We start from the raw sequence: 27,917 nt of genomic DNA, 5'->3' as shown, positions 1-27,917 counted from the left end.
GGACTAGGGACTAGTGGACTCCCTCCTGTTCATGGACAAGCCATTTTGGCTACATAAGAAGCAACACTCAGATAACTGAGTTTGCTATTGGTATATTTGCTTATTTTAAACTTTCTGATATATATCAGTAAAAATGTATTTTTCATAGGCTGCACTAAGTGACTTATACCTTTAAATTTACTGTAGTATAATATAACACCTTTAAAGTTATTGATGCACAGACTAACTTTATATCAAAATAACTTTATATTAACATACTACAGTATTCTAACAATCTACTCAAAAGATATAGGAGACACTTACAGTCTTCTAGATAAACACATTTAAGTGTGACTTCATCAAGAATCATATCTTTGGGACAGTATGGTAAGCATCCTTCAACTCTAAAAGGTTCAAGGAAAACAACAACACAATAATTCTTTTGTAGTCATTTCAAAAAGGCAAGAAGCTTAAAGTTTGCACGGCTGCTCCATAAAATTCAAAATACATGACACAAAATGGAAATGGTTGAAAACTAGTCTCTGTTTCAATACTTGAATTCTATACTTCAGCTCTGAACAAGGCATCCTTTGCTCATTACAATGGAAGATATTGTCTGAAAATTGCCAGGAACTTCAAAAACACACTGGTGGAAAACATAAGCAAGTTTCTAATGTAAGCAGAACTCAAGTCCTCTTCAAATGTTACTTCATTCCCAAGGATGCTACTCAGAAAGATATATTTTTCTGAATACGGAACTTAATGAGCTGTAATTGGTTGAACAGGCAAATGTGGCAACACGGTGGAAAATAATATCCCAAGATTAGTATGTTAATTATTACATGAAATATTAATTATACTCACGGTGGAAGAAATTTACATGCTACTCCTTCAAGGTCACTGCATGTTTTAACACAAGGACTTATACAAGGTTCGTATCTCCATTCACACATCCTCCTATAAGGTACTGCTGTATGGAGTTCTGAGAAACAACAAAAGCATCAGATTGGGCACATGGGTGTAAACATTAACTATATCTGAACACCCACAAGGAAACTGAAGGGGAAGTCCACTCAATGGAGGACAAGGGAGTACATGTTCCCAGTGCCACCACCTTCCTTGTACATGTTGGTTTTCTTCTTCTTTTGGAGACAGATTGTGTCTACACTGAGTGATACAACAGAAACAGATGACTGTTATAATATTAATATCCACCTGTTTCTATTGCATATCATTTGAGGTGGTCTTTTCTTCTCCTTCACCATTTGAACACTGAAGAAACATGTGTCACAGGAAAGTTGGGTCAAGGGAGTAAGACAGAGGGAGGGAGACAAAGGCTGGGCATTCAACAACAAATTGCCCTGTGAGACGGATCCCAATGAATTGTTAAATTTTTAATACAGTGATGCTAGTTATGTATTTTTGTTACTTGTAAGTCACCATGTAAGGATTTGTGATTTGAAAGGTGGGATACAAATAAGAGGAAAAATTAGGATCACTGTTGAGTATTTCCATACATAGGTGCAGTAGAATATCTATCTAATCTATAAATTGTCTTTCCATCTTAATAAGCCTTAAGATAATATATGTGAAAATCATGACAACACTAATTAAAAGTAGAACATAAAACAACAGCATGAAAGCAGAGGTCATAGCACAAAAGAAGCAGCATAAAATCAATGCAGACACAAAGACCAGCAAATGCCTGGGGGGAAATCTGAAATCTTGACACCAGTTGTGTATAAATGAAGGCTGTCTGGAGATCTCTTTGCATGGAACAGGTTCATCCTAATTCTTAAACTGGTAACAGCAAAATGAGGATACTTTAGGGTTTCTTTCAGGGTGACCTGATTCGTGGACCCCTGTGTAGAGTTATGGTTCAGTTTTCACATGTGTCTGAATTTTGCAATACAATTGCAATTCTCAGCTCAATACAATTCTCAGCTCAGCAAAATCTACCAAAAGGTGTTTAAAAAATAAAGTGGTTGTTGTGCTTTCTTAACAAGCTAAAATCACAGATATGGAAGCACAATGGAATGGGCTTGCAAATGAACACATAAAAATTGAGGCTGGCCGCAGATTGACTGATTTGTCCATTCTGAAGTTACAGTGTAACTGCTGCCATTATAAATCTTGAAAATGATATATTCGCAGCATTCCACACTGTCAGGGACTGGACAGAGGAGGAATGGAGGAGACCGCCTCCCCAGTCTGAACCTTCCAGAGAAGAGGAAGACAGTATAGATTTACAACAGTGGTTTGATGAGGTGACAGCTCAGAGGTTGATGAGGGGCAAAGTTGGGAAATAATGGGAGAAGAGGAGGGGGAGGCAGAGTTGGAACAGCTGGCTGACACGTTATCACTAGAAAGCATTCCAGACCCCCACTCTCCCAGAACCTGGCAAGCATTGAAAGTAGGAGAGCAAAAGGCTCAGAGACAAATGGCCCTAAGCAGCCACCATAAGGCAGGTGGTGCTGTTGACGATTGAGGAAAGAAGAGAGGTGGAGATTACTCGGACCAACATCATTACTCCAAAAGGCAGCATTCCTAAGCCTCTCTCTGTGAATATTCAATAAAATACATTCGTAAGAGCCTTCCTTGTCTATCTATTCCTGGCAGCCTACCACGGGGGGGGGGGGGATCAGATTCCCTGGCACCTGACACACACATTGCTCCCAGGAACATGTACAACTCACCCTCTATGTTGAAACTGCTTGAACGTTTGAATTCTTCAGAATCATCAAACTTTGATACTTTCACAGAAGATGCTCTGAGTATGATAAAGAAACCTTTCTTGCTATGTAGTTCGAATGCACTGTAGCCTGGGTTCCAAAGGCCTTGATGATGGAAAAAAGTTGCTCTTCTACGAAACAAGGAACTTGCCTCCCACTGTTCTAAGGATATGCTTTCATCGTCATGGACATATAGAAAGTAGTTTGGCCTTTCAGCAGACTCAAGAGAAACCAGAGATGGATCTGCCACAAATTAAATCCAGAGCAGTATATTAATAAGATTTCACTACCAAAATCAAATGCTTCATATGGTGATACTTCCATTAAAAATCTGTGCAGTGACAAACTAGTCCCGGCAAGACTACATTAAAATTCTGCTAACAGTATTTTAAAAGGGCTTCTTTTCTTAGTGATTATTCCTGTTCTTGGCCTACATTAACTATGGCTGAATATCAAGTGCAATCTTATACATGTCTACTTAAAAGATAGGCTCATTGAACTCCATGGTATTCACTGGTGCCTATTCCCAGGAAACTGTGCATAGGTTTGTAGCCTGATACTTTGAATCTGATTAATATAAATAAGAGTCCGTTGTTCACCCTGGGTGTTTATCCTATAGAACTACAGCAAGGAACCTATAAGAAGTAATATTTTCTGAAATGTATGGCTGCATCTGAATGTTTCAGGGCAACCCAGTCTAGAAATTTAAGGATGAAAGTCAAATGATAATTGTACGCATTTATTTTAGACTACTTTTTTTAAAAAAAGCATTTCTCCTAAATCAAGGGAGAAAGGACTTGTACACTGATAAAGTAAAAATAAATAAAACAAAAATATTAATGATAAAAAAGGCTAAAGCCTTTGTTTCTCTTACAACTCTTTTCTTCAGGTCTATCACAAATAGATATACTCAGATTTTGGAAAAGATAGTGAAAAAGTATTCTCTGATACATAAAGATTAACATTTTTTCAACTCTGAAAACTTGAGATTTAATTACATGAAATACTGAAGATAGGACTCACATAGTATTTTATCTTTGAAAAGTCCTGGAGTTAACATAAAATTAAAATACACATTCCCACTGACACTGCTTCTTGGCAAAGGAAAGATATTTTTGCTGGTGACATTGACTCCTATAACAGTGTCATTCTGACCATAGCTGGCCAAGATATATGGTCCTTCTCCAAGTCCTGGAGGAAGAAAAATGACGGTCAGATGTTAAATGATAGCAAGAGAAACAAGCAACTTGAAACACTGATGGATTTCTTTTTATTGATGGTTGTGTAAAACTTCTTGTGACCATGTATGATGAAAACTGGTCTATAAATACTTGGAACTACCATCACTACTACAGCAGTGTTTTGGGAGAATCTATATATCCAATATATTACTATTATTTATTTTTAAAGCTCACAGAAATGCTACGTACCTTGGTTGTAATAATCACAGTCATAAGCTGAAAGAAGGAACAGGCACACCATTTAATGACATGCATAACAACTCAGAGAATAATTAGAGAATTTGTGATTGTCAGTAACAACAAGACAAGGTCACATAGCCAAGCACTAAATTCTGATTCACAAAACTCACTCTTCTGTTCTTTTACTTATAACCTGCATTTTCCTTGGATTCTATTATTAGTAAAGAAATTAGTGTCACTCTTTTGAAGACCTAACCTTAACTGCAGTTTCTGAGATATGTTTTTTCTGCACTGCAGAACAACAACAAAAAAACCCTTAAAAATGTGTTTGTACATTTACTGATTATTATTATTTTTTTGCAGCAGCAGCCAACAGTGCTAATAAATTGCTAGCTTAAGAAGAGTAGAATACAAAAGTAACATGATGTAGATACACAGGTAGATGATATATACAAATAGTCACTCGGGTAGGATTTCATCTGGTATTATCATTGAAATCAATGGTCTACTCCAAGTATGGCCAACACTGAATATTGCTTATAGTTGTAAAATGGTACAACTTTTAACATAAGGTCCATCTGTAAAAAATCAGACCAGAATTGCTACTTCTTTTTAAGAATGGCAAACTGCCACATGGTGCATATTACTTGGACGTGTCTGGAGTCTTGGAAGCTTAACTACTCTACATTCTCCTACTAATGGACCTTAAGCTTGTTTGGTGTAGAACAGCACAGGGGAGCATAGCTATTGTTTACCCTTGAATTACTTCTGTGCAACCATATCTGGTATCAACCCACTAGTTACCAGCATTTGCACGGGAAACATTGCTGTACTAGAAATCAGTTAAAGAAAGTATGGAATAATCTGCTTTCCAGAGATTATGCTTGATGGCATAATGAATAGCAAAACATACGTACGACAGAGAGATGGAGATCGCCAGTGAATTACTGCACCCTGCTGGCAGCATTTGTGAGCATAAGCTGCAATACTTGTGCACAGACATTCACAGTCTCCGCCAAGATTACAATTGCAAGTATCTGTATGGCAGTTTTTGACGAATGATGTCACATCAATCTGAAAAATACGGAGAAAGTCAGATTCAGAGTAGCAGAGGAGGAAAATGAGGGGATCTGCTGAAATGAAATTGTTGTGGAAAGTACTTCAAGTATCTTGAGAGGTTACTGAAAACAATTATGGAAAGAGGCTCAGGTAAATTGGACACCACAGAGTGGTGGTCATTCTAAAAGGAGTCAACTCTCGCAAACCTAAGGATAAAACAAGTAAAGAAGTCATTTGATGGGCATATTGCTGAAAGTGTAGAAACAAGCAGCAAACATTGATTTAAGGACACCAGGGGCAGGAAACCAGCCAGAGAGACAGTAAGATGTTAGATGACAAAGATGCCAAGGAGTCCTGGATAAGAACAAGAAAACTGAAGAAGAAAAAAGCTTGATTGACCCTTTGCTTCAGCCTTCACAGCACAATATGTTAAACAAATAGCCACAGGTGAACTATTATTTTCAAGGAGGAGATCTGTCTCACAAAAAAGCGACAAAGAGTACAGCTTTAGAGTTAAACTGACAAATTCAGAATAATCATTTATCCAGGGTTGGAAGGCAGGAGTTCTTTTAAAAACTCAAATACAAAATTCCTGCTTGTTTAATGAAAACGTGCACCTTATTATTAAAACTGGCCTCCTTAATAGAAGATGTGTAGTCAGGAAAGCTAACTCCAGTTTTTATTTTTGTTTTAAGGACCTGGGAAATTATAGACCTGTCAGCCTAACATTTGTCCTCAAAAATGGGTAGAAAACATGAAAATTAGAAGTCCAAGAAACTATGAGAAAACTAGCTTTAGCAGATGTTGCACTTTTGAGAAACAAAGCATGCATGCAGAAGTTTGACATTTGCTTTGAGATTAAATGAAAACCAGAAGTGGATAAAATAAATCTGACTACCAAAAGTGGTTCAAACACTGTTGTAGCTGCAGCAGCAGCAGCAGCAGCGTAATTAAGAACATCAATAATAATGGCATAAACTCATACTGAATTAAAGTAACTTTTGGGGGCTAGATTGTCTGTAAAGAGAAATGTTATAACCAAGCCAAAGAATGACCATGCTCTTCAGTTATAAAGCAAATGCTGCCATCTACAGTAATGATTGGCCATGCAGCTGAAACTAACATGCCTGTCAAATCTAGCCAGCAGCTCATCCCATCTGCTTATTGTCATCTTAGCATGATATCACCATCACCTTTCAGTTGTGCTTTCCCAATTTCCTGGGTCCTCTTTTCAATTAGTCCAAAGCACTATTTATTTATTTTGTACATTTATATACCCCCCCCCCCTTTAAAGGCAGCCTACAATAATGCCCCAGGAAAATAATGACAATCCTGATGTGAACTTGGGAAGTAAACAGTGGGAAAATGGAACTGGTGATTAGTGATGGGCTTCTGGTAACTTCCCCAGGTATGCTTCCTAGATAATACAGGCCTCCTTGTTCCATGTTCCATGGTGCAGTTTGGTATCTCCCTGTGTCAGTTTCTTCATTCAATCTTAGACACAGAAATCATAACCTACCAACAGATTACAAGAGCCAATAGCAGCCTGCTAATAATACATTGTATGTACAATTCAGTAGTGATAAGATAAGGAGTGTGAGATGGCAGCTTGCTGGCCAGCCAGAAAGGAAAAGGACAGGAACATTTCAAACCCAAACAACAAATATCTTGGTACATCTTTTCAATAAAATATTTTGGAGCTACCCTGCTTTTGATATGCTGCTCTTGAAAGGAGAAGGCCACAAGTTTCAGGTGGGGACTACTAAATCCAAACTGGAAGGATATGGAGGAACAGCCTATGGCTTGTTCCCCTGTAGCATCTGCTAAGTAGATTCCTAGAACAGAGCCTGGGGACATTATGTGGTGTGCTGGCTCCCTTGCCCTTCAGATGAGCAGCTGCTCGTCTTGTGGACCAGGACTGAGCCAACAAACTTTGCTGCCTGAGGCGGTCTCCCCATACAGAAGCAAATCAGATTGGAAGCAGAATCTTACTTCAACCTCTGGCAGTGTCTTCTGCTTAACCTGAGGGCAGCAACTGCAGGATGCATGGTACCCACAGCTCTGTAGCACGATTGCTTGACACTGATCATCACCCTCCGCACCTTGCCATCTGGTGCCTGAAGCAAGTGCCTAACAGCAGGGCTAACTAAGCCTGTTATGAGCCAGGTGTTAGTGCCACAGCAACTCTTATGTTTGGCAAGCAGAGATCCAGAGCAAAGATGTGCTTTCTAGATAGCTTAGGAAATATATACTTACCACATTGCGACAGGGGGCAAAAACATCACTGTACAAAACTGAACATTCCTTTTTGGCATAAGGGAACTTGCTCTGATGTACTTCACATGGTTTTATGGTCTCATTTGGGCTAGCGCACTGAAATCACAAGCACTTGTTAATAACTTTGGGTACATTACACATTTGTTGCACTGTAAACCCCTTTAGAAATGCCCACCAATCTGCCCCCAGCCTCTGAAATAAGACCCTGGCATTCCATGTTTTTGTTCTATTTTCTCCTAAACCTCACACTTTCCTTACAGCTGAAAATATTAAGCTAGAATGGATCCTTCTTTATTGTTTTGTTTTTTTTTGAAAAAACTCATGTTCTCTCCCCCCCCCCCATCCTTTTTGGCAAACAACATGTTTTCTTTATCGCACATCATCACTGTTTCCACAGCAGCCATCTGTAAATCATAAACAGAGCATTGTTTATCCAATGTACCATTTAGTTTAAACTTTAGTGCTCTGGCAATAAGGACAAAGAGTCACTAACTTTAAATGAATAACTTTAAATTCTGCAGGTGACAAAAGGATTTAATTGCAACTGCCAGTTTAACATTTTGGAATATGATTTTTTGGGGTTAATATGGATGGTTTTAACAACAACAACAATTGTAATTAATTTTAAAAGTTTAAATGAAGAAGCAACAGTAGAAATAAATTAATTCAGGGACCATAGAGGGTCACAAAACACAAAAGACCATCAACATTAGTGGAAAACAACTCTCCTAAGCTTTTTAAGGAAAGGCAGGGACCAGAGTGAGAGAGATGTTATCTGTAACATATACAAAGATCCACACACAAAACAATTTTGTACACAAATATTGGGTGCCATTCACTCAGAGTAGACCCACTGAAATTAACAGAACTACCTTAGACATGTTGATCAATCTCAATGGGTCTAATCTGAGTAAAACTACCATCTATTATGTATATACCATATAAACACCGTGATGTATTGCAGATGTCTGTGTTTTATTTCCCTGGGTATACAGAAGGCAACTCCTTCCCTGGAGACTGCTGCTTCTAGTCATGTATTAAAACAGACGTGTGCATATTTGTCAGATGTTGCCGAAGTACATGCATTATACACAGGGTTGTTTTTTTAAAAATCTATTAGTGGCATTCATGTAGGGAATAATCTTATATGAAGCAGCCCTCAGATGGAGCTGTAAAGATGGTGAGAGAAAGCAGAGGATGGAAAATTAGTCAGAGCATTTATAATCTGATGTGGCAGCACAGGAGCAGGGAGGGCCAAGGTCATTGCACTTTTGAATTGCAACAGCAAAGGCGGGAAGTCATGGGGAAGAAATGCCTGCATGTTCTCAAGCAGCTGTGCTTCAGCAAAATAGGAGATGTTACATTGAGCTACGTGACTACAGTCTGGGGGGGGGGGGGAACAAAGCAGGAAATAAATTTTAAACATTGTCATACAAGCTGTTTGGCCTATAGCACAGTAAATGTAAGCACTTTTGTGTATTATATACGGTACACAAACAGAAACTCTTAACGGGTTTCACTGTGATGCTCTTGTCATCCTCTTTGTCTTGTGCCGATGAAACAAAAGCCTTTCTAGGTACTAGAGTAGGGGTGGTTAGCCTGGGGCCCTCCTGATGTGGCTGGAATATACAAATTCCTTCCTCGATGGAAGCTGCAGTCCCATCAGCTTCTATGGGGCCAAGATGCATTGCATCTCCTTTCGTATTTGCTCGCTCCACATGGCAACCATGTGGAACAGTGGAAATAAGGTGAATGTGTAGAAGTATGAGAAATGGTTGCCGATAAGACAGTGAACTACCACACCCAGAACCTGTCAAATTGATGGCCTACTAGTTGCTGGTTTAATGGTAATACTGCTTCTACATTTCTTACACCCTCACCATCAGTTGCCTGTTTATTTTCAAAATGAATGGATATATCCTGCTTACCTGTCCTATTTCCCAGCTCTCTCCAAAGACTTGAGCATTTCTTACTTCCATGTTGCTGGATGTAGTCAGGTCATTTGAAGTGAATTTATCAAAATTGCCACATAAACCAGCCAGTTTACCCTAGAATTAAAACAGGATGATATATTTATTGATTATTTTCAATCAAAATAGTCAAATCAATCAAAATACAGTATCAAGATGAATACACACACACTTTTGTGTTTCTCCATACAGCTTGACTGAACACCATCTCAGGACATAATATATGTCTTCATTTTAAAGACTTCTATGCACTGATTATAGAAACACACTTCAATAGAAAGGCTATGCCTGGTAGAAAATATTTGAAGTTGCTTTTGCCGAATTAAATAAGACAAGCTTCCATCCAGTTACTGACCCAGCTTTTCATCTCACCGCAGGATGGTATGCTCATCTTTGGCAGTGGATGGGGGAAGATTTTGAGCAGCCCCAGTCAGAATGGAGGAGATGCTTTAGTTCACACACACACCTGGAGCTGTCCTTTCCCCCAATTTGCAATGAGACAGCATAGCCCATATCCTCCCACAACCTTTTCTGACAAATAGAACCACATTTGAGTCTATAGAAATCAGAGCACTGGACCTCTAGAGGATCCCCTTCTTATGGAACCCTTGTTAATGTAGAATACTCTGAAAATGTTGACAAAGGCAGGAGCAATCACTATATTGTGAGGAAATATAGTTTGCAACTCGAAACAGGGCAGGGAATCTTAGGCTTTGTGGCCAAACAAGTCCTTCTCAGCCTCTTTATGTGACCCACAGAGATTCTCTCACATTAGCCACATCCCTCTCCCCAGACCACAACCCTCACCAGTCCTGCTTCACCCCACTTTTGTCTGGATGGAATGTGTCCCTGAACTCAGACAGTGCCTCTTGTTTGCCTGGTGAGGGGATAGAGAGGGGTATGTAAGTGTCTCCTAGCCTGTTGTGCAAAGATAAAGGTTATACTTGCTGCTCTGCTCGCTACTGGCATGTGGTACCAGTGGGAATACACCCGTGGTCTGAAAAGGATGCCCTATCTCTGACTTACTGTGCAATTTATATCAATCAAGAATCTATTTGTTGAATTAACAAATTGTTTCCTATAAAAACTCTGATGCTGCAAAATAAAAGGCACCCAATCTCATATCCATTCACCTTCCATCGAACCCCCACTTTGATGTGCATTGTTGTCTTCCTATCCCATAGTATTGTGATCTCCTGATCTGGAAAATGCACTGCTGTATAATATCCAGCCTTCCAAAGCTGATACTTGGTTGTGACTTCATGTCTCCTCCGCATCCTCTGTGAAAAAAATTATATTTGTAAAAAGGCCGATAAGATCAGCTTTCCACAGATATCCAAGCCAGAGTACTAAAATGAATTCATTAAAAAATCTGAATATCATTATTCAGAACCCAGGAAGCATTGTTAAAAGTAAAGGTAAAGGTACCCCTGCCCATACGGGCCAGTCTTGACAGACTCTGGGGTTGTGCGCCCATCTCACTCTATAGGCCGGGGGCCAGCGCTGTCCGCAGACACTTCCGGGTCACGTGGCCAGCGTGACAAGCTGCATCTGGCGAGCCAGCGCAGCACACGGAACGCCGTTTACCTTCCCGCTAGTAAGCGGTCCCTATTTATCTACTTGCACCCGAAGGTGCTTTCGAACTGCTAGGTTGGCAGGCGCTGGGACCAAGCGACAGGAGCGCACCCCGCCACGGGGATTCGAACCGCCGACCTTTCGATCGGCAAGTCCTATGCGCTGAGGCTTTAACCCACAGCGCCACCCGCGTCCCCAGGAAGCATTGTTACTTGAAGCCAAATTGAGGCATATTTTCTAGAAATTCCTGGAAATAGTTTTGATATCTTCTATCTCCAGACAGAAATCTCCAAACTGTTTCCAGGAATATCTTCAATTCTTCATTAGGCCAAACCCTTGCAAAGGTACTTTACCATATAATTTTCATGAGGTGCATGGTTACTTTCAATGCAGCCTAACATAATAAAACTTTGTACTAACCACAACCATGATCTAGATAATTAGTTGACCAGTTTCCCTTCCCTAGAGGGCTTTGGTCTTGTGTTGCTTTAAAAGCAATTGCCACATTCCAGTTCTCTACTACACAACAAGGAACTAAAAAGTTTCAAAAGCTTTCTATGATACCGCACACAGGTAGCCTCTTAAATTCAGGATATGTGCACAAGCCTTTGGCTCTACCTGAAGCAGCCATCTGGATTGTGGCCAACATAAGGGAGATCCACTGTAAACTAAAGTTGTGCTAGATGTGGTGAACGAATGAAGTTCCAGTGCATAGGGGCACAATCAAGTGAAATGTTCAGCACATGGAGGTGATGAGTGAATTACTTTGCCATATGAAAAGTTGATGTGAAAACTGGGTCATTAGACTGTCCGGTTTTTAGCCTAAATAGGTTGCATTAAACAGAGGCTTTTCAAGAATAATTATAGTAGGTTTGGCTCTCTCATATCCCTGGAGAAGGAGAAGCCACATTTCTAGACATTTTCCTACCACAGATATATTCCTTTGGTCATCTGTTGACATCTTTTTGGGCATGACTACATTGACATTTCTCCTAGGCTTATGACCAGTGTGGTTTTATTTTTAAGCTTTCTTCTTTCAATTGAAAGTTATATTGCGTTGTATGATGGAGGTCTTCCCTCAGAAACCCCATGGGATGGGAACTAAAAAGCTGAACAATACCATGGTTTCAAAAAAGTTCAGTGCTGTCCAGCAGGATGCTAATTGAACAGAGGTCCATGTGGGGGTGGGGGGAACAAGGAAAATGACGTTTTAGTTGCTGTTATGTGGGTTGGGCTTTTTTCCCTTACATTATTATTTGCTTAGACAAGTTGCATTTTAGTTAGCAAGTTGTACTGTGCTTCAGTGAGTAAAGGGTGTGTCAGAAAAGGGAAAACAGAACTTACCTGTATGGCTAGGGGGTCATTGAAAAAAATCTCAGCGTCTCCAACAGAGATAAAGACACTTTTTGAACACACAATGTCGTTATCGAAGCACTTTTTGTTCTGAATGATTATAGATAAGTTTGAACTGTCTACACCCTGTAAAGGAGAAAGGATTGTTGTGAACAAACACGGTTATACATCACTGCAGCAGGCGCATGACAAAACTACAGGCTATGTGTCAGATACTGCATGTGATTCCCTTAACTGGACTCCAGCTGCCTTGGGCTGTTTCTGGTTCAGCCTGAGTTAACACTGTTTTAAATCAAGTTATGTCAGGTTGACCTAGATATAAACTGAGATAAACCAGAATGCAGCCCAAGGAACAGATGTTACCCATTCAGCTGCATAATGTATAAGTGGTCCATGTCACAGTACAACTCGAGTTGGCTGGAATCAAGTGACTTTGGATGACTGAAAACACCATTCCCATCTTGAAGACTGAATTTGTCAGCCAACACTCTATGTCTATGGAATCTTCCCAGAAGAAGACTTGCAAACTCATCCACAGATTGAAAAGGAATGTGGTTCCTCCTTTCAGCTTACTTGTATAACCTATTCGATTTTAGGATCCTAACCAAATAGCTTCTTCTCAACCTCCATCATCCCCATTTAAAACTGAGGGTTAACAAGTCATTCCAAGGCACTTCCTAAGGTGGGAAAGCCTTGTTTCTACAAATCAAAACTACCTTAGAAATATTGAATGTATAAAACCAGCAGAAGTGCACTTGTGCAATTGTATCACTTAATCTGTAGTTGCAGAATGTTGACACATTCCTGCCTGCAACCTGAAATAGCATAGCCAAGAAAAAGCTCGAATTAGCTTGTTTCAATAGGCCTTCAATTATAAAATACAGTGGTACCTCGGTTTATGAACTTAATCTGTTCCAGAAGTCCGTTCTGAAACCGAAACCGTTCTTAATCTGATGCGCACTTGCCCTAATGAGGCCTCCGCGTGCTGGTGCCCTTCCACCGTTCAGTTTCCATTCTTAGACTGAAGTAAAGTTCCCAATCCGGGACACTACTTCCAGTTTTGTGGAGTTCGTAAACCAAATAGCTCTTAAACAGGGCTGTTCTTAAACCGAGGTGCCACTGTACTGCATTTCATTATATGACAGTACCCCAGAAGCAGACTGGGGTGTGGGCAGGAGGGAGAGGGGAGGGAGACAACCTTACTGTCAAGTATTTCACCAGTCAATTGTAAAACTGTGTAAAAAATAAGAAAAGTTGGGGAGGTGTAAAACAGCAGGTTTGAAGTGGCACACACATCTTTTTACCTGTGGCACGCTTGAATGACTACAGGTGATGACACTGACCACATAATTTTAATTGCTAATTAACTAATTTTATTACTAATTTAATTAAGTAATTTTATTACTAATTAATTAAATGTGTGTGTTGTGTATGCTGAAGCCTCTAGGCAACCTGCAACATAGAAAATGGGAAATACAATTACATAAGAATGTCAGCATTATTTATTTAATCCCAACATGTATGCCAAGATGACAAATCAACCAAAATATAACTCTTGTCAATCATATGAGTAGACAAATTGCCTTATGCTGCCATTTGCTCCATCTAGCTTAATTTCTGTCTATCCCAGCTGGCACCAGCTTTCCAAATTCACAAGCAGTGGCCTTTCCTGGCCCTGCTACTTGAGACACTTGAGTTGTTGGAGAGAGAAGGTGGGCCTTTCTGTGTGCAAAGCATGTGCCTCTCCACCTTTTTGTATGCTGGCTCAATGATGCTATGGCAAAGAGTGAAAAGACACATTACTATAATGGGTAATTACATCTGGCCCCAGCCTCACTGCATACAGTGCTACATAGAGGTAAAGGTAAAGGGACCCCTGACCATTAGGTCCAGTCGCAAATGACTCTGGGGTTGTGGCGCTCATCTCGCTTAAGAGGCCAGGGGCCAGCACTGTCCGGAGACACTTCCGGGTCACGTGGCCAACATTACTAAGCCGCTTCTGGCGAACCAGAGCAGTGCACGGAAATGCCGTTTACCTTCCCGCTGAAGCAGTACCTATTTGTCTACTTGCACTTTGATGTGCTTTCGAACTGCTAGGTTGGCAGGAGCAGGGACCGAGCAACGGGAGCTCACCCCATCGCGGGGATTCGAACTGCCGACCTTCTGATTGGCAAGTCCTAACCCACAGCGCCACCCGCGTCCCGCTACATAGAGAGGAATAAGCATATTCCCATCAGGCTGCAGAAGAGGGAAATCAGAGCTATTCCATCAGCTCTTTGGAGAGAACTGCCTTTATCTCTTTTCCTTCTGTCATCTAGCATTGGTTATTCCATCATCCCATTTCCATCCTGGCTATTTACTATAAGAAGTGTAATTTTCAGAACTGGTGGCTGAGTTTACTTTGTTCCTCCTCCCTCCCCATCCCTTTTTACTTTCTATCCTATCCTTTAGACTGAAAGCCAATAGGCAGAGCCTCTCTCTCTCTCTCTCTCTCTGTGTGTGTGTGTGTGTGTGTGTGTGTGTTTGGCTGAACAGCACAGTAAAAATGCTTTAAGTAAATGAAATTCAATTTTAAAAACCCATCTTTGCATAACCACTTTCAGGAGCAGAGCTACATTTACCTTTTAAGGTAATACACAAAGACGGGAAGCACATTGGTCTGCCATGTGAAGTCAACTTACACTGATAGAAAACAAAAACAAAATGCTCCCCCACCCCACCCCCCTAAGCCTTGCTTCTGTCTTCCCATTAAATTACCAAAACAAGCCTGTTCTTACTTGGTATCAACTTCTTTGGGATAGTGGGGTGTTGCTAAGCAATGGAGAAACAGGGACAGAAATCTGGGCAAGCAACCAAAAACTCAGCAAAGGGCCTGCATTTGCAGAAAACAGTATATCATACGTTGACTAAATAATGAACTTTATAGCCTTTGGATGGAAAAAAAGTAGACTGTCAGAAGAACTAAGTGTCACTATTTTGAATTTGAAGGTAAACTAAAATGTGTTTTCTGTCACATCAGCCAATAAACTATTACAAGTATACCCCAAATCTTAGCTTAATAATGAGTGATATCCAGCTAAGGCGTGCTCAGAGTAGACCCACTGAAATCAATGGGGCTACTTTGAATATGACTAACGCTGGAAATCACCCAAGGGCTTTCACAATCTAATGAGTCATATTTTAATCATAATCTCTCTCTCTCTCTCTCTCTCTCTCTATATATATATATATATATCACACACACACCCCAACACCCAAGCTGGCTATAACATTCAGAATTAGAATATGAAACAAACAGTGGTAAGCTAGACCTGCAATTGCAGCCATTGAAAAAAACTGAGGAAAAAACTGCCAACAGTACAAAAGGGATCCATCCAATATCTCATTTCTTCTACAACCAAAAATGAATTATTTTCATTTCGTGCATACTAATTCTGACTAAGCACTATGTCCCCTTTTGTCTCTTGAATGATGGAAGAGAGCGTAGAGAGAAAGAAATTCCATCCACCCCCATCTCCTTCATCATGCTGAACCCTTTGGAATGACTGGCAGTAGAGTCAGAACAGACACCTACTCTCCAACACATTGAAGGCAAAAACTAGGATGCTATCTTTCTGTTTTTTCTCACAGCCATTTTGGGGACTGTGATCTTGTGTGTTTCCATGCCATGATTTCACCCTGAAAAAGTGCTTTTGTGGGGCACAGTGCCCCTAAGTGTGTGGTTTGGGGTGCCACACAAGATTGTGCCCCTCCAAAACATTTTTTTGGGTGGAAATTGTGGTGCAAAATCATGCAAGTTCATGGCTCCCCAAATGGCCGCTGCCCTCTCACGAGAAAAAAATGAGATGTCTCAGTTTTTCAGGGACAGTTGCAGGGGGTATGCAGGATGAAGTACTTCATATAAAATAATTATGTGACCTGGGAGCTGGAAGGATGTTGGGGAAGAGAGTACTGTGCCAATATCACTGTGGTGCCGCTACTGACACAATTTAGGGCAGCGGAAGATACTGTGGTGCCAGATAAGGCAAAGAGATATTAAATCAGTTACCAGATCTGCTTACACATGCATCTTACAGAAATATAGTTCACAGAAAGATATTTACTGGAGACAATTGCATGCCACAAAGGTTACTGGTTAACCAACCAATATGAGAAAAGGCAATGCATAAAAAAAAAATGACAAGCTGCACACCAAAAATCACTTCAGGTCTATGATAAAATTCAGGTATTTTGCCACCTGCTTCATAATAAACTTATTGGTTCCCTTGATGAAGAGACTCAGAAGGTTCTCTGGATACTGTCCAGAGAAACAGCTCATAGCTGTGTTGTACTATGCTTCTGTTGCAATTTCACACATTTTATTGTGATGTTTTTAATTATTATTTTAAAGTCTGCTGCAATTTATCAATTTATTACTCGTCACCTGCTGGGTATGATTACAGCAAATAACAAGATTTTGACTATGTGGTTGTTTATTTGGCCACTTTCCTCAAAATGAAAGAAAGGCAAGTAAAAAATCAACCCATAATTATTTAGTTATTTTCCTTGCCATTGCAGATGACAAGCTGTGCAAAGAGCTCCTAAAACAATTATGGTATACAAAGAGGACTTTCTATAAACAACCATGGTATGAGCAGAGTTCTTAGCAGTGTATTCAAGCTGTTTTGTCTTTCTTCTTCTCTACAAAAGATTTCTGCAGCATTCTCATTCAATAAATAGGATAAAATGGACATTCAATGACTCCTATAAAAGTGTTTTTAAAAAGGATGGGTGTGTTGAATGAGACAACTAATAAGAGACCTAAAGCTGCTCTTTGATTTCAATAAAAACTCTTACTAATGATGTAATGTGGAAAGACAATTAATGTAGTTTTTGAAGAATACAACTACTGCTATGAACAGTTCTCTTTTGTGTCATTTATTCGGTTTTGCGCCACTGAGTATCAGATTTGGCATTTTATTGGGTTACATTGCAGCAATCCTTTCCTAATTAAAAACATGATAGTCCCAAGATTAAGGTCTGAGAAGGCTCGAGTATCCATTACCAAGTGATATAATCCCTAGCAATGTCCTACTGTTGGTATCCATGTAGCACAACAGGTGAAGATCTTGGCATTTTTCATGCCTTTGCAAAGTCACCTATATGAGATCATCTTACATTAAGAAGCATACCCTGTGCTCTATTTCTGTTTCATGTCTATACACACATTCATGAAGCGTTGCTTTTTTCTGTTTTCATGATTTTTTTTCCTTTTGGTCTCATGTAGAATGGAATGAGGAAAAGAAATGGAGCAGGGAAAAGAAAAAAGGAATTATTACTGTGCTTGCAAATGACCTGATATCTGTTATATACTTTTTTTTAATTAGGATGGTACAGATCTATTTCTTTTTATCGCTGTACAAACAAGTTCCATTCTCGTAAAGTCAGACAAGAGCCTATCAATCTAAATGCATTTGCTTGGGGAAAAGTTCCACTGAAATCCGTGTGGATTCCTGAGTTAGCTAACAGACAATTAAATCCAAGACTCAGATGTGGAACTTAAAAGCCACAGTGAATATGACAAAAGAAAGCCCCATATGTAGGTATACATCCCCATTTGGGCTGCATGCTCTGGATTCATTTTTACTGCTCTGAAAATATCTCTTCTTCCGCATCTGACTAGCAGAACAGGCAACACCAGCACATGCTTTTCTTGTATTACATTTTTCTCAAGCTGAAGACAAAACAGAATTCCTTTAATTATAACTATGTGCTGCGAATAGGGCAAGGTCAAAGTCTTCAGAAACTGGACAGGGGTTAAGCTGCTGCCGAAGAGAAACCAAAGCAAATTAAATGTGGCGAAAGCTTAAAATGCCAAGAAGCTCCAAGTGAAATACTCATTGAACATTAACACAGAGATACACTGGGTGCGAGATCCACAGAGTGTAATCATAGCTAAACATCCAAGCAGTAAAGTAGCATGGATGTTTCTCGTCCTTCCATAAAAGAATATAGCAATTTACTGGACAATTGGATGGCCCGTAGTGCAAAGCAAAACATGTACAGTTGTACCTTGGAAGCCAAACGGAATCCGTTTCAAAAGTCAATTTGACTTCCAAAATGTTCAGAAACCAAGGTGCAGCTTCTGATTGACTGCAGGAAGCTGCTGCAGCCAATCGGAAGCCGTGGAAGCTGCAGCGGATGTTCAGGTTCCAAAAGAACGTTCTCAAACCAGAACACTCACTTCTGGGTTTGTGGCATTCAGGAGCCAAAACGTTCAAGTGCCGAGGCATTTGGCTTCCAAGGTACGACTGTATATGATTACACATTAAGGTTGTTGCAGCAGCAAAACACTGTTACTTGTAGCACAGTTCCCGTGCAAGATGCTTCCTAGGCTCCACTGCAAAACTTTGCAACAATCAGAAGAGTGGATACTGATTATGATAAGGGGTGGAACAGAGTGGCTATACATGCACTATTGACCAGCTAACCAACTGGTGAAGTTTAGTAGATGGTTAGGAATTATTTCTCAATATGGGTAGAAATAGTCTATCCTGAGACAAGAGTGACTGATGCAACAAAAAATCCAAATGGTAAATTGGTCCATTGGAGAGGAATTGCCTTTTACTTAGTTCGGGGCCTGGTGAGAAAGGGGCCTGCTCTGAAAGAGTTTATGGGTTAGTTAGGCAGAGCAACCTGATTTGATTTCCTGAGGCGAAAGTAAAAATTCGAGAAGGGACTGGGAGATTGTTGCTGTTGTAGTACTACTAAAAGACATTCTAGGGCAAAATAGTATATCCTGAGGCTAGGTTTAAATAAGACTACTGTATTGAATAGGGACGTGGGTGGCGCTGTGGGTTAAACCACAGAGCCTAGGACTTGCTGATCAGAAGGTCGGCGGTTTGAATCCCCACGATGGGGTGAGCTCCCGTTGCTCAGTCCCTGCTCCTGCCAACCTAGCAGTTCAAAAGCACGTCAAAGTGCAAGTAGATAAATAGGTACCACTCCGGCGGGAAGGTAAACGGCATTTCCATGCGCTGCTCTGGTTCGCCAGAAGCGGCTTAGTCATGCTAGCCACATGACCCGGAAGCTGTACGCCGGCTCCCTCGGCCAATAAAGCGAGATGAGTGCCGCAACCCCAGAGTCGGTCACGACTGGACCTAATGGTCAGGGGTCCCTTTACCTTTACTACTGTACTGAATAAGATTTTCAGGTTCTCTGTAAAGTGTGTTTGCCTGAGTAACCATAAAGCTTAAAAACTCTCAAGGAGTGTAATTAAATTAAAAAAAAGTCTAGATTTGTTCCAGAAGTGCCTCTTTGTAGGGGAATAAGTGGACATAGGGCATCCTTCAGACAAATATAACACCTGGTTACAGTATAATAAAGAAACGATACCACAAACAGTTAACACAGACCTCTCTAGTGTTGTTAAAAGGAAGAGCTGAAACCTTTAAACACCCAGAAAATTGGTCACATTACTCAGCTCTCCTCCTTAGTGAAGGAGTCTGTTACAAACAAGCTCCTTTCTCCAGGCCCTGTTGTCCCTGCTGAATGACTGGACCCCTTTCAAAAGAAGCTACAATGATTGTATTGCATCATCATAGATCTCCCTTCTTCTCCTGCCATTTCTGAGGATAGTTCTTCCTGCTAATCTGCACAATTTAAAAGAAGCACTGAAGAACAAAACTTGAGAGCATTTACTGGTCTGAAGAAGCCAGGTATATAAAAGGTAAATGAAGCTGAAATTGCTTATCTGGAGTAGATTCAGTCAGAAGAACGTAAATTCAGTGCCAATTGTAATTGGATCTTCTGCCTACTGAAGAAAGGTTGAAGAAGTGGAAAAACTGGAAAGAGCAGACCAATGGGAAGAAGAAAGCACACCTACGATAAATGCAATCACCAAATGAATGGGCCGTCAAGTCAACCCAGCCATTTTAGGAGGACTGCACGCAAAATATATTATGTACTTGTTGCAAGTTCTTATATATTTTGAGGATAGCTGTGTTAGTCTGTTGCAGCAAAAACAACAAGTCTTTTCTACTTTAAGGACCAATGAATTTATTATGACCTTAGCTTTCATGGACACGTCATCAGGTGCTTGCTATCTTCAACTGGTAAGTCTTCCTTTGTCACCAGCTTCCAGTGTTCTCTTCACTCCTGCTATATACCACACTAAACTAGCCAGAAATTGATCTATGTCCCAATTAGAGGTAAGTCCTTAGCACTGAAACAGAGCTAGCAATCCAGGACACTGTGGCCGCCTGCCTTTAAGGAGCTGCACCAGCTACCAATATGTTTCTGGACCCAGGGAGAAAGAGAGGGAGAAGGGAGGAGAGCCCTCCACCATCAGGCAGGTCGTGGCAGCACCATGCATTCCTGTTGTCCTCCTTTTCGAGGTGGTTCATACAGGCTCTGAGGTAGATACCTGCAAGGGCCAACTTCCAAGTATCAGCTCAGTCTACGTGCCTCATTTGCCCTCCTGGCAGCTCAGGCTGTCATCACAGTGTGATAAGAGACCAGCGCACACACACACACAAACACACATGCATGTATATGTGTATGTATGTATATGTGTATGTATGTATGCGTGTGTGTGTGTGTGTGTGTGTGTGTGTGTGTGTAGTGTTCACTTATTGGGCTATTTTTCCTGTGCCTACAGAGCATTTGGTGCAAAGGAAATGCACAGCATGAGAGGAACTTAAATTCTCTTATTTGGCTACAAAAAGTTGGTTGGCATGAAGGCACATCAATCTGAAGATCTGCCAAAGGGACAATTGTACTGAAAAAGCGAATATCCTGTGAAAACAGTCTTTCTTCTCTGAAAAGATTACTTAATAAAGGCAAAATTTTAAAATAGCCAGATAAAGAGAGATAGAGGTGGAACCAATATGTGTTTCAGAATCTTTTGTCACAATAACCTTTACTCTGAAGTAATAATGATTGAAGCCATAAGGTCTTTGACAACGGGAAACTATACAGAGCTTGTCAGAGACACCATCTAACCCTGCATGCTAATTTATGTTGCAGATCTCAAACCTAACTTCTGCCACGCCCAGCCCTGACCCAGAGCCAGATACTGACTGATAGAATAAGTTGGAGGGGGCATGACAGTTTTCACAGTTTGCAGAATGTGCAAACACACATTCACTTTGCTGTCAACCTCCCAATCTTCTTAATGCACACTGGTGGGACTTATTGAACTTTAATACAAATGCAAAGCCTCTTTTGTACAGCTGGATGTCCTGGACCATAAAAAGGGAACAGATTAAACCAAGTGCATCAGATACCAAAAGGCTTGTGGCCAAGTCAAGCTACAACTGCCAGGTAAATGGACTGGCCCCAACTACAAAGCGGAGAAATGAAGACAGAAATGCAGGTCCAAATTGCCATTAAGGAAATCATCCTTCTACCGTTAAGCAATGAGTGAAGCAATAATACTCAGTGGAAAGTCTCAAATATTGCATTTTGATACTTAAACCCTCTCCAGTTCATACCAGAAACCTAAGTTATTTATTCCCACAGCAGAAACAGTTTGGCAGGGGAGAAAGTACTGCAACTAAAACAATGCCTGCATTCTCAAGAACAAGCAGGCCCTTGCAATTTCCACCCAAAGTGTAAAACTTTATTCTCTTGCAATCAGTGCCCCACAAGACTGTATAGTCTGCATCTACTGTTGATTAATTGTTACACTTTATTTTACCCATTTCCCTAGTTTTGCATACAGAACCCCAATCTGTCCTCACAGCAACTCTTTCACTTAGGTTTATCTACATGACAAATCATAATCAGGTAAAATTGATGGGAATCTACCCAGGGATCTCTAGGAATCAGTGGGCAAAGTACCTTCATTAGGGAATTTTTAGTATTCCTTAAGCAGTAGAAATGTGGAAGCTGCAATTCCTTGGAAGCCATGCTGCTTCATATTTGCAGTGTTGACAGAAAGTCTGAAGAAGGTTGTCTCCGAAAAATTGTACACATCACTTGGGAAGACAGGCGAACTAATGCCAGTGTACTGGAAGAAGCAAAGATCACCAGTGTTGAAGCGATGATTCTTCAACATCAACTTTGTTGGACTGGTCATGTTGTGCAGATGCCTGATTATCACCTTCCAAAGCAACTACATGGAACCTCATGTTGCGAACATGATCCGTGAGGGAGGCACATCCGCAACCCACAGCACCGCATCTGCAAACACGTGGGTCACGATTCGGTGCTTCTTCACATGCGCAAAACACGATTTAGCGCTTCTGCGCAGGCATGAGCGCCAAATCCCGGAAGTAACCAGTTCTGGTACTTCCGGGTTCGGCGCGGTGTGCAACCCGAAAATGCATAACCTAAAGCATCTGTAACCTGAGGTACCACTGTACTCTATTCCAAACTTAAAAATGGAAAGCGTAATGCTGGTGGTCAACAAACGAGGTTTAAAGACTTTCTCAAGGCAAATCTTTTAAAATGTAGTATAAACACCGACAACTGGGAAACACTGGCCTGCAAGTGCTCCAATTGGAGAACAGCCTTTACCAAAGGTGTTATGGGCTTTGAAGACATTCAAACTCAGAACACAAGGGAGAAATGTGCTAAGAGGAAGGCACACTCGACAAACCCTCACCATGATCAACTCCCACCCAGAAACCTATGTCCCCACTGTGGAAGGACATGTGGATCCAGAACTGGCCTCCACAGTCACTTATGGACCCACTGTTAAAACTGTGTTTATGGAAGACAATCTTAACTCAGCTATGAGTGATTGCCAAAGAAGAAGAAGAAGAACACTTAGATAGGGTGAGTGCCTCAGGTTCACCCAAAAAGTCTCATGGCTCAATAGAGATTTCAGTCCAGGTCTTCTTGGTCTGAGACACCATCCACTGGAGCCTACAATTTCTGGCAGGTCTCATTGGCAATGCAAAAGACTGTCAAGTTCTTGCTGCTTTTCCTGAGGAACGGCACACCTTTGTTAAGCAGCATCCAATATTCCACTGGGCACTGCTTCCCAAAGGAGAACAGAATGACAGAGTTTGTGCTATTGGGGGACATTCAGGTAACAGTATCCAATGCTTTTCTCCACTTAACTTTCCTGATCTAAGCAGGGAAGACCAGCAAGTGGGTAGGGTAGCCCCTGTGTGGCTGAGGCTCTTGCCACATAGATGCTAAACAACTCTGAAGCCTCAAACCCAGATATGGAATTGGTGAGATGCTTGAGATCATCATGCAACTGCTAGGACCACTGTGCCCACTTTCCAGATTCAAAGTTAGGAGGAAGACTAGCTATTGATCTTGCTCTCCAGAAGGCAGTGTCACACTCACTGTAGTGAGCATGTTTGTTGAAGGTTGACTATCTATCTGGTCTTCCACACTGGCTCTCCTTGACTAATCATGTAGTAGGCCAATGGAATAATCACTAGTTTATGTAGGAGTTTTGCTTAATTTCTGGCCTTATATGATGGGTATATGATACATGGTCCTGCCACCTCCATTTGTGCGGAGAATTTGCCTCCCCATATCATCAAGGAACTCCTAGATCAACTAGAAAGGTCCCTTACGACATAGTCTGAGAATACCTAGTCTAGACTACAGTTAGCAAACTTCCAGTAAGGCCAGAGAAATCCTTCAACAGTCTCGTGCAGTCCAAATCCTAAGAACAAATTAGCTATTATGAAACAGCAGATCGTCCTTTTTTTTAAAAAAAGCCGAAGTCTGAAAAGGAGTCTAGGTAGGGCTAGCATTGCACCTGTCTAAAAAATAACAAGGCTACTTCTAATATCACAAATCTACACAGGCAGCGTTTTCATCACCCGTGTCATCTTGCTTGTTGGATGAAAAGGCTGCAGGCAATGTGCCACGAACCTTGTTTTTGTGAATGCCAACTTCTCTCCTGAACTTTAGAACTCCTAATGGCCCAGGTAGAATAAGTGGCTTAATATGAAACACTTGTGGCACAGGACAAGGGAATTGCCAAAATTCAGTGAACCCATATGCTTAGTAAAAGATGGAAAAACATTTTTTTAAATGTTTTCTCAGCATTCATGTTGACATCTCAGAAAAAGAGACACACATAAGGGTCATGTCTCTACAAATCTGTGTCTGCTAAATTGCTAGGGCATCTAGCCATGGATCTTTAGAAATTATGAGTGTGTGAGGGTGTTAAGGATCTCTGTTGGAGAATTCTAATGTAGTAATCTGGAGCTGGAATTCCCAGAAGTGCTAACAAACCAATTCTAAACTAGTTTATAATTGATGTATAGGCTTAGCCAAAGGCATAAGATATTTCTAGGCTATATAAATATATTGCTGCACATACAATATCTCTAACTTTTGTAATTGAAGAGACCCTGTATTCTATTATTACTACTATTATGGTTATTAATTACTTATCATTCAGCCTAAGGTCCCAGGGTGGGTTACAACAATTAAAACACAATGTTAAAAACAACTTACTATCACAGAAATAAGGTGGGTCTTCGAACTATACCGTACATCTCAGATGTTAAAAGCCAGGGCAAAGGAGTGTATCTTCAGCATTTACCAAATGCCTCCTTACCTTTACCAAATAAGCTTGGCAGTCACTGACATAATCATACTCTAGTCCATCAAAGGTGTAATAGTGCCGGTCCCCATAGACTGTGCAAACAGCAGGACAAGGATAATATGTGCAATTAAATATCCCACGTCGACAAATACTGCGGGGGAGGAAAAATGAAGACGTTCTGATTGGAGAGCTTTTACGAGTGCAAGATGAAAGTGTGGCACTCTTGTCATGGAACAAAAAACATTAGAGAGAATTTATAGCAGAGAATGTATAGCTTCTTGTATCATTTACATGGGGCCACAAAAGGACAAGTCTCTGCTCCAAAGAAAATGAAATTTGTTCTGCAGGCTTCTTCTGCAAATCAGCACATGAAAACATGGCACATTTTCATAGCTCAGTAACAAGTCTGTGTCAGGAGCATAAATGGAAATGTGTGCCCTTAATGGCACTGTAGAATATGCAGTTGCTGTGTTTGCTATATTATAGTATGAAGAGCACAAGCACTCCCCATCTCCTCTAGCATGATCACATAGAGGAATTTAGAAGCATTTGACAATTTTAATGTATATCTTATATTTACTTATAGTTGGGTAGTATATAAATGTCATTAAATAAATAATCTATTTATTGAAATACTATATGATCTTTCAACTGCATTTATTTTTTTAAAAAAATTAAAAGTTCTTTTTAAACATACATGAATTAGGGAGCATATCTATGGTCAGATAATCTTATCTGTAACACTAAAAATAATTATAACATTAAAAACCGCAGTGAAATAAAAACTGCTTACCATCTGTAACAAGGGGTAGCTATCACTTCACCTGACAAATATTCCCAGTCTTTCCAGGTACATGGGCAACTGTCAGGCACGTAGCATTTTCCTTTATGCTCTGCCATCCTTCAAAGAAACAAAACCACAAATTCAAAAGAGAAATCTACCTATATGCAGTCACAATGATGCTTTCGCATGAGTCAGAAGAGGTCAGTTCCATACCAGATAGTGGTTGTTTGAATGGCATGCCATTCAATAGTATGGTAAACTTTGTCTGCCAGTCATTTCAGCATTTGCAATAATTTACCAGGTGTGATATTTAATAACTGGTCTATACAATTTACCAAGCAAGACTACCTGGACGTTCATGAATTTTGCACACTTACTTCAATGGGGCTTCCTTCTCAGCAAACATGCACAGGGCATTGTGCTGCCATATATATTTCAGCTCACTTCCATCACAGCTTTCACACATATTATAATAACTACAGATTCATACTGCTGCTGGCAGCTGAGAGTTTGTACCTGCATGCTGTTTTCTTCACTGTCCACTTTTTCTGGGAGTATGAGGGCTGTGCTGGTGTTAGAGATGGGAGTCATTCTATTTCCCAAATAATCTAATTTATGTCTACTGCATTATTACAAAAGACAGAAGCATTCTCTGATGCTCCTAAGTGTGTATATGCTCAACACCCACCTTATTGCCATAGATACAGATGAGGGTCAAACTAAATGAGACACCAGAAAAAATGTAACTGGGTCTCTCATCTTTTTAAATTCCTCTTTATGCTGTAAATCAACCTGTGATCTTCAGGTAAAGGGTGTTATATAAATTTAATCAATCAAAAATTAACTCATTTGTATCAATCATCACCGCTGATTATTATTATCATTACCCAAAAAGCACCCTTTATCCTTGCACAATCACATACCACACAGCATTTAATTCTGTCACTAAAAGCTTGGAAGTTGGAAGGAAAGCTGTACAGTGGTACCTCAGGTTAAGTACTTAATTCGTTCTGGAGGTCTGTTCTTAACCTGAAACTGTTCTTAACCTGAAGCACCACTTTAGCTAATGGGGCCTCCCACTGCCATCGCACCGCCGGAGCACGATTTCTGTTCTCATCCTGAAGCAAAGTTCTTAACCTGAGGTACTATTTCTGGGTTAGCGGAGTCTGTAACCTGAAGCGTATGTAACCCGAGGTACCACTGCATTTCAAAATACTGATGGGAGTGAATTCTTTCTGCAGCTGAAGAGGAAAAAAATGTTTCCCAGTGGCAAAGCGCTCTCTCTCAAACAGGAGCACAACAGCACTGGAAAATGGGCCCGAGGTGTCAACGTTATGCAAATGCCCAGATGTGTGTCTCCTTTTCACCTGCTCCTGGGAAGGCAGCAGATGTTCTGAATCAGTGCCTAAGTGCAGTAATGAACTGGATGAGGGCCAATACACTGAAATTCAATCCAGATAGATGGAAGAGCTGTTAGTAGGTGCTTCGTCTGCCCAGTTGAGTGGTTTTCTACTTACACTCACCATAACGGAGCAGTCTTTCAGTTTGGGATGCCCTAGATTCGTCATTGTCGCTGGAGGCACAAGCGGCCTCAATGGTGCAGAGTGCCTTTTATCAGCGTAAGCTGATATACCAACTGTGCACTGATCTGGACAGAGATAGTGTTGCTGCCATTAGCCATGCTTTTGTTATCACCTGCTTGGATTACTGTAATGTGCTATATGTGGGAATGCTTTTGAGAATTGCCTGGAAACTTCAGCTGTTCCAAATTAAAGCAAGATGGGGCTGCTCATTCTGACCAGATCAGATCAATATTTTACAAGTATTTACTAGGGTCCGATACAAAGTGCTTGCTTTAACCATTAATGCACTGGGTGGCTTCAGGCCAGGTTACGACCTTCTCCAACAATTACCTACTTGGGACCCAAAGATCCTCAGATGCAGACTGCTAAGCAGAGAAGGGGCATTTTTGGCAGTGGCACCATGATTTGTACTGTATGGTTGGTTTTGATCTGTCACTCCTTGATTGTCTTTTATATGGTTTTTAACTACCCAGAAGACATTGTTAATTGGGTAGTGTGTAAATAAATAAATAAATAAAGTTCCAGTACGCTCTGATCTAAAGGAAACAAAAACCTATATGCTCTAGTCCTTGAAACTTCTTACCATTTGAGAAGTTAAGAAACGTGCAACAGTATTAGCCAAAGAAGGAAAAATCAAATCCATAGGTACAATTTCCTTCTCCAGTACTCTAGATCTCAG

General features: G+C 40.6%; 1 protein-coding gene across 1 annotated transcript in view; it reads right to left on the bottom strand.

The window, feature by feature from the left end:
* OTOGL (otogelin like) overlaps positions 1-27,917 on the bottom strand; it is an 82,652-nt gene that overhangs the window by 25,993 nt on the left and 28,742 nt on the right. Inside the window, exons 24-35 of the mRNA XM_028747187.2 lie at positions 25,665-25,772; positions 24,884-25,022; positions 12,358-12,492; positions 10,572-10,718; positions 9,397-9,516; positions 7,448-7,564; positions 5,050-5,206; positions 4,142-4,168; positions 3,735-3,902; positions 2,676-2,954; positions 844-961; positions 304-383 (exon numbers count right to left, since the gene is read on the bottom strand). Coding sequence (XP_028603020.2) covers positions 304-383; positions 844-961; positions 2,676-2,954; positions 3,735-3,902; positions 4,142-4,168; positions 5,050-5,206; positions 7,448-7,564; positions 9,397-9,516; positions 10,572-10,718; positions 12,358-12,492; positions 24,884-25,022; positions 25,665-25,772 — 1,595 coding nt within the window. The remainder of the gene's footprint in view (positions 1-303; positions 384-843; positions 962-2,675; positions 2,955-3,734; positions 3,903-4,141; positions 4,169-5,049; positions 5,207-7,447; positions 7,565-9,396; positions 9,517-10,571; positions 10,719-12,357; positions 12,493-24,883; positions 25,023-25,664; positions 25,773-27,917) is intronic.

Source organism: Podarcis muralis, chromosome 10 (genome assembly GCF_964188315.1).
Source record: "Podarcis muralis chromosome 10, rPodMur119.hap1.1, whole genome shotgun sequence".
NCBI classification, from domain to species: domain Eukaryota; kingdom Metazoa; phylum Chordata; class Lepidosauria; order Squamata; family Lacertidae; genus Podarcis; species Podarcis muralis.
The sequence above is the reverse complement of the archived record's forward strand: the minus strand, read 5'-3'. Positions and strand labels throughout refer to the sequence as shown.